The sequence below is a fragment of the Leptonychotes weddellii genome, chromosome 8 (genome assembly GCF_054177405.1).
Source record: "Leptonychotes weddellii isolate Sample4059 chromosome 8, ASM5417740v2, whole genome shotgun sequence".
NCBI classification, from domain to species: Eukaryota; Metazoa; Chordata; class Mammalia; order Carnivora; family Phocidae; genus Leptonychotes; species Leptonychotes weddellii.
In genome coordinates this window covers 100,038,572-100,049,016 of record NC_138376.1, presented here as the reverse complement: position 1 = coordinate 100,049,016, position 10,445 = coordinate 100,038,572, and the positions used below count along the sequence as shown (strand labels likewise).

At 41.2% G+C, this 10,445-nt stretch overlaps 1 protein-coding gene across 1 annotated transcript in view; it reads left to right on the top strand.

Annotated features, from left to right (window-relative positions):
- Nucleotides 1–1,627: 1,627 nt before the first annotated feature.
- The window catches only part of SAMD3 (sterile alpha motif domain containing 3), a 50,290-nt gene continuing 41,472 nt past the window's right edge, over nucleotides 1,628–10,445 (top strand). The window contains exons 1-4 of the mRNA XM_081829372.1: nucleotides 1,628–1,751; nucleotides 2,009–2,108; nucleotides 2,788–2,977; nucleotides 5,896–6,003. Coding sequence (XP_081685498.1) covers nucleotides 2,030–2,108; nucleotides 2,788–2,977; nucleotides 5,896–6,003 — 377 coding nt within the window. The 5' untranslated portion in view covers nucleotides 1,628–1,751; nucleotides 2,009–2,029. The remainder of the gene's footprint in view (nucleotides 1,752–2,008; nucleotides 2,109–2,787; nucleotides 2,978–5,895; nucleotides 6,004–10,445) is intronic.

Here is a 10,445-nt window from a genome sequence, read left to right as displayed (position 1 = left end):
AGCACTTATTTTATTTTCAAATTTCCTTTTATCCATTGATGGCCACAGGGCAGTATCTTCTGCTCTGCATACCTTTTAATCTTGGAGTTTAGAGAATTGTGGATTTTTTTTCTTTTCTTTTCTATTATTTTTTAAAAGCCTTACTCTTCACAAGGAAGGCAGAAGTGTGACAGGAAGGTGTGATTTTTAATTTACACCAGAGTCTTGCAAATAATGACTTTTCACACCGTGCTCTTGCAGCTTAGCCTAAGGGAGGAGTTCTGTGGCTACTGTTGTCTTAGCAAATTAAATCTACTGCTGTAATTCAGCCAGATGTTCTTCTATATTTAACCCTTGTTTTCAGGTTGGCAGCTTGGTGTTTGTGAATGCATATGAGGATGTAGCTTATTACTTTGAAGTGGACTTGTTTTCTAGGAAATGAATTTTGAAGACCATTATCTTTTCAGATTGTTGCAGTATGAAAGGTAAACATGTTTTCCCTTCCTGCCCTGCTAACTGTGATGTTGGAAATTCTAACGGACTTAAATCCACAAAAATGAAAAATACAATAATATTAATTTTGAGAACTTCTAGCAATAAAATTTAAATACACAATCTAATAAATATTTGTATCTTTCCTTATGGTCCCATTTCTCTGAGAGTAGCTTTGTGTGGTCTTTATAGAAGAGTCAGTGTCTCGATGTACAAATAAATCTGCATCATTTAGATTAAAAGATGAAATAGAAAGTAATGCTAAAAGGTGAAAACATTTTAAGTTTTTTCAGTTCCTCCCTGGTCCATTTAAAGTAATTTGGATTGAATTATAAAAAAATAGGGAATGAGCTGCTAAGAGAAATTTTAAAAATTACTAAAATTGATTCACTTTTCTTTAAAGATTATATTTATTTATTTGTCAGAGAGAGAGAGAGAATGCACGAGTGCACAAGCGGCGGGGAGGGGGGGCGAGTGGCAGGCAGAGGGTGAAGCAGGATCCCTGCTGAGCAAGGGGCCCATGGGGGACTCGATGGGGGACTCAATGGGGGACCGATGGGGGACTCCATCCCAGGACCCTGGGATCATGACCTGAGCTGAAGGCAGATGCTTAACCAATTGAATCAGCAAGGGTCCCTGAAATTGACATAATTGTTAAAGTTTTCTAAGCAGTTACAGAATAGCGGCATGTAAAAATAACTGAATAGTTAAAGAACATATCTTGCAAACTTTATATACACATCCTTCACTTAACAGTCATTAACATATTTAATTGTTTTCCTATTTTGAATTTGCCCAACTAAATTTTTTTAAAGTTTTCAATCAACGTGCTTCTTTTTCCTTGTTATCTTACCAACCATAATGCTGTTTGATAAAGTTCTAGTACTGAATAGAATATATGAGTATTAATGGAAGAAAGGAAAGAAACATGCAGATTCTCCTGAGAAATCTAGCTCCTACTTCCTCCTCTTGCTAAACCAAAGTAATCAGAAGCGTGACAAGCTCTCTTTCCTAGCTGGGCGCTACAAGGAGTTAAACAGTCTTGGTTTACTAAGAATCTCTGTCAGGCTTTTATCTGATCCTTCCTCCCTTCCTCCCCTGCCCACCCCTTTTGTAAATGTCAACCACTTCCTGATGAGCCTAGTAGTGGTGAATTTCACACCTTTCTTTTCTTTGTGAAGAGACCTGGGTGTTAATGGTACAGGATTGGGTACCATTGTACAGCTTTGGCGGTCTGTTAGTAAAGCTGAGGGATGCCTATGGAAAAAAAGTAGGAGAAGGTGAAGAAATTCGAGAAATGAGACTAGGAAATAGGTTCAAACCGGTCTCATTTTTTAAAAGAGTATTTGTTTTATTAGCAACTTTTAGATGTGTATTCGGGGAAGAGTAATCTTAAAGAAGCTTTGTATTGAGAGTCTCAAAGAGTCTGGCAAAGGGAGGAGCTGAGATTAGAGAGCTGACTGGGAAAAAATAAAAATAAAAGAACAACAATCAGAAAGAAAACTGAAGAATCCTTCTCTGACCTTTTATTCTACAGGTGTATTCACAGGACACAGCCATGGAAACCTGGTCAGTTGATCAGGTCTGCAGTTGGTTGGTGGAGAAAAACTTAGGAGAGCTAGTTCATAGGTTTCAAGGTGAGTTGTTTACACTTTGAAAAATATTAACAGAGCAGCCTAGAAATTGAGTGTCCTCTGTTACTGATAATTAATTACTCTTGTTGCCTAATGCATGCGAATGTGGGTAGGGAATCGCTGCCTTGGGGAACTTCCCTTTCTTTACGGACTGTGGCAGAGTTTGCATTTGACCTAACATCCAGAGGAGGATGTGATATTCGAAAAAGAACTCAAATAAAGCAAAGTAGTAAGAGCTAGTCCAAATACATCTTGGCTATTTGCATTTGATACCGCTTTTGTGCTTAAAGAATGCAGCCTGTGTTCTGATCAGTGTTGGATTTACAAGTATTGGATATTGCCTGGGAGGTACTCTTAAGAATGGTTTTCTGAGAAACCTTTTTTTCTTATAAAAACAATGCCTCTTAGAGAGAATAATCAGAGGAGGGCGGCCCTCCAGGGAAGCAGAAAGTTTCGTTGTGACTTCCTGTTCTGATACTTTCTTAGGAGCTGGTTGGGAATGATGCGGTGTCAGTGTTCTTTCTTTGTCAAAAAGAGAGATAATTTTATAACTTCAGAGGACAAGTTTAGATGATCCTTTTAACCCCAGAAATGACTTTGCCTGTTCAGAGTGCTGTGTGTGCGGTGCATTACCGGGCAAAGATGTAGAGACATCTTTTTTTTTTTTTTTTCTTTTTCCCAGAGGAAGAAGTAAGTGGGGCCGCTCTTCTAGTACTTAATGATCGGATGGTTCAGCAACTGGTAAAGAAAATTGGGCACCAGGCTGTTCTGATGGATTTAATTAAAAAATATAAGCAGGAGAGTCAAAGACTGGAGTCCTTTGGAAGCCCTAGAGAAACAGCCCCTCTTGCTCAAGCAGGAGCAGACCCAGAGTAAGTCTGTTCCTGAATGGCCTTAGTTTTGATGCTGTGCTTTCTTGATGAGGACTATAGCATGACATGTGGGGGTTAAGACTCTTTGAAAACTGTGACCATTTTCAGCAAATTATATGCATAGTATTCTAGTCTCTTCATTAAGGACACTTATCCAAAGTTTTATGAACCAATCTACATCTTTTTTTTTTTTTTTAAATGCACTGCTTTTTGAACATTGACTCCAATTGTTAGGGAAGTCCTATGAACTGGGAGTTCCTATATAGAAAGCTCTGTAGCGAGTGGTTTGAGTGTACATAGAACACAAATGCAAATGGACTCCTGCAGCTTGGGTCTTTTTAAAATCAGGTTTTAGGAAGGGCATCTTTTACTGCTCCTTTGCTTTTCCCCCAAACTGTTTATTTATTTATGTATTTATTTATTTGCCAAGAATTTCTTATAGTAACTAATTTATATTCTCCTCTAGAGGCTTTTGCAGTATAATTTGCTAAAGACTCTTGCCACAATGTTTTCTAATTTCTCAGGGGTATTCTTACTGAATGCTATGATCACATCCCACAAAAATCATGTAGAAAAATTTGTGGTGCCTTTGAGGTTTAGGGATGGTTTTGTTGTCGTTTTTTTTTTTTTAATGACTCACTTCTGCAATGGAAAGGAGTGATAGCAGGAATTACGAAATTAAAATGGTCACTTTACAAATCTATGCCCCAGGGATCATTTCAAGCATTCTGACTTGGTTTTTCCATATTTGAGACTTTTTGCCAAGTTTCTAGGGTTAAATAATTGCTGCACACCGATTATTCATTAATTTTTTAAAGTAAGATTATGATGTTTGATGAAATCCATTCTATGTCTTTAGTTTTTCAGATTAAACCTATGATAATATATATGGCTGTCTTGCTCTTTGATAAGCAATACAATGTTAGAGAGACTTGGCCTAAATAATTTAATTTCTAGAATATTTGGATATTTGGAACATGGAGGGGGACAGGTGGTCTTGAAGGAGTGGTCCATGGTTGGCCTGAAGATTCTACCATCTGATTTATTTGAAGGATTTCTCCTAAACATTGTTTTGACATATCTATGTAAAATCACAGTCTTCAATATGTGACTTTTGATGAAGTTCCCATTGCATGCTTTTACATCCTTTTCAGCAAAGGGTGGGTGTGAACCTCAAATCGCGCTCGAAGTAATTTCCCAGCATTCTTGGATGAGTTGGACTTCTGAGTTGGAAGTTCCTTTCAGTTGACTGGAATCTTGATATTGCCTGAGGCACAGCTTGGAAGAAAACAGACAGCCTTGTTTCCACTGCAGATCAGTTTACAATGTTCTCCAGTAAATGAGAACTAGCTGGACTGCCAGGAAATCTGGGCTTCATTCCTGGTCTACCACTGCCTTGGATTGATTATGTTAAATGTTGACATTCCTGTTGCTTCATCTGTAGTTTGTGAAAAGTAATACATTACCTAACTTCATGTTAATTCACACTGATGTTGGTTGTATCATAATCTTTGAGAAAATCTTTCCTCCTTCAAAGCAGTCTCATGTTAAATATTAAATGTTGTCAACTTGGTTAAGAAAGCCATTTGCAAGTGTAGCCAAGACTTGGAACATTGGTAGTCCAGGGATTTATGAGTGGGGGCTTTTCACTCTACCCAGTAAGTAGCTTATTCACCTTAAGGATTGGTTGAATTAATCTGGTACAAAGCCACAGTTGCAGGTCGGGTTATTGGTTATACTTGGTTTAAGTGTTTATTGCCTGTATTTGCTTACTGTCAAATATACTGTCGTGTGACAAATATATTGTCACATGGGAGTCATGATAATGGAAAGAGGCATGAGAATATGTTACTTAATTAGACCCTTTCAGGAAGTGCTTACTAAAGATAGGAAACTGGGTGTAGTAGTAAGAACCCTGAAGCTAGGTATCAAAATACTTGATTTCAAACCTCTGTTCTGATGATAGCTACTCATCTAACCTTGGAGATTTGCTTGGCTTTTTTTAGTTTCAACTGCAAAATGAAGTAGGTAGACTAAATGATGCTTAAGACTCCTTCTAAAGCGTTGATAATGGCATTCTAGATCAGAGATTGCAGATGGGTTTCAACTTGAGTGCAGATTTCTTTTAAAGGCTAATGGTTGCCTAGTATGTTATTTTGAAAAGTATTTGTAGGCCACATCTGGACAGAATATTTGCATCCTATTTGGACTTAAGCAAATCACAGAAATATGTAATAGGTAGGAGTATTTGCAGTTGCTTTTTGGTTGTTGTTCTTGTTGGAGCTGGTAGAGAAATCACAGGACAGAAAGTCAGAAGAGTGAGCTCAACTCCTGGCACTGCTACTGAGGAGCCTGAGGTTGTGAGCAACTTGCTTTTCCTTCTGGGCTTCACTCGTACCATTCATAAAGTGAGGGAGTTAGTGGACTCTGGTTCCAAGGGTATTAGATTCCACAGGTAATAAAAGTCTCCCCAAAATGGCAGGGAGTGGAGAAGGAATCTAATGTAGAGTCAATCACTTTGTTTTTTTGGCAGAATAGGGATATTAACCAATAGAATGCATCTTTATTGGTTAACATCCCTATTGGTTAATATCCCTATCATCTAATAAAGATGCACCATCTCAAAGAGGAAAGGATTGCCGTAACACCATTTATAATATGACCGATTGGTGCAAACTGTATTGTGAACAGGCATCAGTCTACCTCCTGGCATATATGAACCACTTTGTGAGATTTGACTCCAGAATGTCCCTTTTTTTTTCAGTTCTCTTAGTCGTAACCTTAGCGTGGAGCTGGAAGGTAGACACAGATTATGGTGTCACTATGGGCTGTCTTCTACCCTCAGAGCTTAGATGAGATTCAACAGTTGTGGCTCCTGTTGAAAAGCCCCTAACCCAACTCTTCTTTCTTGGTGACAGGGATGAAGAGTCCCCTAGTCCTGCCAACCGTGGGAAGCAGACACCATCTTTCTATGCAGCCAAAAACCTTGATAATGGACTAATTGACCAAAGAGTACTGAAACAGAGGTGGGGTTGCTAACTTCTAAACGTTGTAAAGCCAAATGATAATATTTGTCTTTATTTTTTATGAGATTTCATGTGTTTAAATGCATTTCTAAAGTGGGAACCTTTTGTTTTGCTGGAAGGGAATCTTTTATCAAGTGATGAAGAGATTTGGTAAAAGATGAAGATGAAAACTTGTGATCTTTATATTGGAAAAGTGAAATTTTGAGATGATATTGAGCATCTTTCAAGTACATGTTAAGGAGAAAGGATTTCTCTGTTATAAACTGTCAGGGGTGATTGGCAGTATCCACAAAAATGGCATTTATTCAGTGAATAATGTCCCATAGAGTATGCCTTTTGTGGAGTCTTTGGTTTTGTTTTGAATTTTGTAGTTGTGGTTGTTTTAACTTGACTGTTCCTGATGGAGACACTGCTTTGGTAAACATTTCCTTATATTCTACACTGGAATTTGCATGGTATAGTATTTCCATATATGGGCTACATTGGAACAAAGGGAAACTATAAACCTAGAGAACTAGACCCAGGAATATGAAAGTCAGACAAAGTCCTGAGGGCAATTGGTACAGATGTGGTACAGACTCATGACAGCCTTTCCCGGCCTGTGTGGTTCGTGCATCCGTCATGATGCTTATGGTTTTCAGTCACCCACCAAAAAATGTTTTTCGTTAAATGTACTGTCATTGAAAGGAGAGGCATCCACTCACGTAGGAGAATAATCAAGCAATAGTCAAGCCGGGGGCGGGGTGCTTTATAGTTTTCATAAAACTTTCACATTATCATCTCATTTAGTCCACAGCAGTCCTGCAAGGTGGGCATTATTCTCTCTGTTTGGTAAATGAGTGAAACTGAGATTTAGAGAAGTCAAGAGGCTTCTCTCTAGTTTTCCCGAATGTGCCATTCTCACTTCAGGCAGGATCCACTGCCATCAGAGTAGGGTCTCAGGGGACCAAGGGCAGTAGCCTCAGGCCCCAGCAACCCCTCAAAGTCAGGAAAAACCTGCACCTTTGATCAGGAGTTCTTGCAAAGTAGGCTTCGGATCTGGGCTGTCCTCTCTGTCCTCTTTCCTTCTTCACCATCTTCAACCTTGCACTCCCACCCCTGGGCACAAAGGCCCCAGCTCCTGAAGATCTCTTGGTATTAGAGCCCATCTTCCTCGATACCATTGCCTCCTGTTTAGAGAGGTGAACAAAAAGGTGGAAGGCAGGGGCGCCTGGGTGGCTCAGATGGTTGGGCGTCTGCCTTCGGCTCGGGTCATGATCCCAGGGTTCTGGGATCGAGTCCCGCATCGGGCTCCCTGCTAGGCGGGGAGCCTGCTTCTCCCTCTGCCTCTGCCTCTCTCTCTCTGACTTTCATGAATAAATAAAACATTTAAAAAAAAAAAAAAAGGTGGAAGGCAATGACCTAGGTGAGACTTAGTCCTGATGGTCTTCCTGGTCTGAACTATGGTTCAGGAGATGTAAATATATTTTGTTGGTGGCTTTATTCCCCTGCTTTCTGCACATGGGTGCTTGTTGATTTCAAGTGGTTTCCTTTGATAAGCCATGAGTTCTCAACTACTCCTTCCATAGCTTCAGCTTCCAAAAGCAACTAGTCCCTTCTATAATTGTTCAGGTGTGAATAGAGCGAAGAATAGTCCCTGTGGCCCGACTGTGAATCAGTATCCAAATCTGCGCAGTGGGAATAATAACAATAATACTTCCTTCGTGGTGCTTTTGTGGGGACCATTATCTAAAAATGGACAATGCCTGCCAAGTGCTGAGCACAGCAGAGGCCCGTAAAAGTGCTCAGCACACTGCTGTCACCGCTCCTGGAGCACTATTCCAGGTAGTCGTCCCACTTTCCATAGGACTTTTCTCTCCCTGCTGGCTGTCAGTGGGAGATGAGGATGCTGCCTTCTATGAGTTCTGTAGGTCTTTTCTCTTTTCTAAGTCTTCTTCTTCTTCTTCTTTTTTTTTTTTTAAGAGAGAGAGAGCCCTAGTGGGGGTGGGGGGGTGGGTAGGGGCAGAAGGAGAGAGAATCTTAAGCAGACCCTATGCTGAGTGCAGAGCCTGATGCGGGGCTCGATCTCACGATGCCGAGATCATGACCTGAGCCAAAATCAAGAGTTGGAAGCTTCACTGACTGAGCCACCCAGACATCCCTCTCTTTTCTAAACCTTCTGATGACATTTCATCCTCGAAACGGTTCTGTGATACCTGCAGGGAAGGATTATTATTGCCATTTTTTTTCATATGGCTGGTCAAAGGAACACCTCTGTGCCTTGTGGTATTTCTCATCCTTCATAGCGCTTGGCAAGGGGGGGAGAAAAAAACAGAACTGGCTTGGAAATGGTTCTAGAGAAATAGGAGGGTTTGGAAACCAGAGTTGATACTCCCATATCTTTCTCTGTAATCAGTAAGTCTCTCCTAATCTCTCTGACTGCCTGCTGCCCATCACTATCCACAAACACCTCAGAGTGAAATATGTCCAAAAAGTGACCTCATGTCCCCTGCCTTAGTATACACTTGAGTGTAAGAGACACAAATCCACTCAAACTAACGTAAGACAAGGGGAGTCTATTGTAAGAAAAACATTTCACAGCATGCCACAGCAAAGCCTGCAAGTTCCCTGGGCACGGAGGAAGCTGTCCCTCCCCTTATGGAGTCATGTGATGGCCATCTCCGTCTCTGTCCTGCTTTCCTTGTCAGCCTCCTTCTCTTGATTCTCCCTGTGAGATTGGATTTATCCTACTACTCGTGGTTGCCCTGCGCTGTTCAGACTGGCTGACATATGACTACCTTGCCGTAGCACTGACTCCAAAGGAAATTCTCCCTGCAGACAGCTCAGGTCACCCCAGCCAACCGACTCAGTCTTCCAGTGTTGCTTTGTTGGGTATCTGAGGAGGAGAAACTGAGCGCTCCAGCATGGATCACATGTCCCCTCTTGGGCAACCAGCTGTGCTGTGGGCAGAGGCAGATTAAAGACAATGCACCTATTTTAAATATTTTCACTCTGGTCCTGCCCTTCATCTAGAGCCATGCCTGGGTGGGGACAGGGGGGCAGACAGAAGATTCCTTTCCCACATCCTGTCTCAGACAGCGGCTCTGTCATCCAGCTGTGTGATTTAAACTCACTGGAGCCACCCTGCATCCCTTAGTCCTTCCTGCTGCCCTTCTGTCTTGGGTGCTATTGCTTCAACAGGTGTCGATGCAGGGCCTGTTGCAAGGCTTTTGTGTCTGTGCTGTCCCCTTCCTTCCCTACCTGCTCATCCTTGAGGATTTGGCTCCAAATCTCTTTTACAAGCCCCTCCATTTTATTATTCCAGGCCCGGCAAAGAGCCCTTCTTTTATGTGTAGTATCCTCTATGTATCTCTTGCCCTACTTTTAAAAGGAGGCAATGGAATTGATCACTTTAATGTCTTTATTCCCTCATTAGCTGGAAAACACCTGCGCAAAACCACGCCCTTTTTGTAATTGTAAACACGGCCCCAGCACAGTCCTCACAGTCCTTGGCACACAGAGTCTAAGGAGGAATTTTTAAATTGAACTGAGGATGCGTCATCCAATAAAAGACTGAATATCTCCATGGGGTGGGATAAATATTTGAATAGCATCAATTTCTTTTTAGATCTCGATACAATTCGTGTTAAGTATGCTGACTTTGTAACAGAGTTAAACTCCAGAGTTAATACGTCACTCACTCAGGACAGGCTAGAAAGCTTATGGTGTTTGGCTACAAGGCTTTCATGAAGCCATCTACTCTCGAGAGAAGGGGAGGGATCGTGGAAAAAGTGTCCACTTCAGGCTCACATACCTGCTCTGGAATCTTGACTCCTCCATTTGCTTGCCAGGTGGTCTCTGCACAACGCAGGATGGGAAGACCCTCCTGCATATGTAGTTCTTGGCGCCCAAATGGGACGGCACATTCAAGTGCGTGGCACCCATTATCACACCATAGAAGGTGGCTGTCATTATTCTTGTGATATTTTTTCTATGGTCCCTAAAAAGACTATGTGCTTTCCACCTAGATTATTTGCAAACAAGAAGAAAAAGAAGGCTCTAGAGGCAAGCTGATCACCTGATCTTGGCCCTTGAAAAGTTTCTAGTAGAGATATGTGTGTCCCAGTGGATGAATTTTGTGAGCCAGGGAAACACTAGGGTACTGTGATACATTGCAGGTGTCTTTGGGGATAGGTGATACCATGCTCTTGACTGAATTGCTTAAATGCCCTTCCTTGATTATGAGGACCCATCTTCAACATGCACTGGTGACCCTTTGGAAAGAGATTTTTTTTTTTTTTTGCAATGCGGTCCCTTGTTTTTCATTTACACGATTTGCTTCCCTTTTAGTGCTTAATAAGGCATGAAATCAAAGACGTAGAGGTTTCCTAAATGTTACTTAGAAACACTTTGCTTAAACTTTAAGTATATGTGTGCAGATGTTTTGCTTCTCCCTTTGGGCA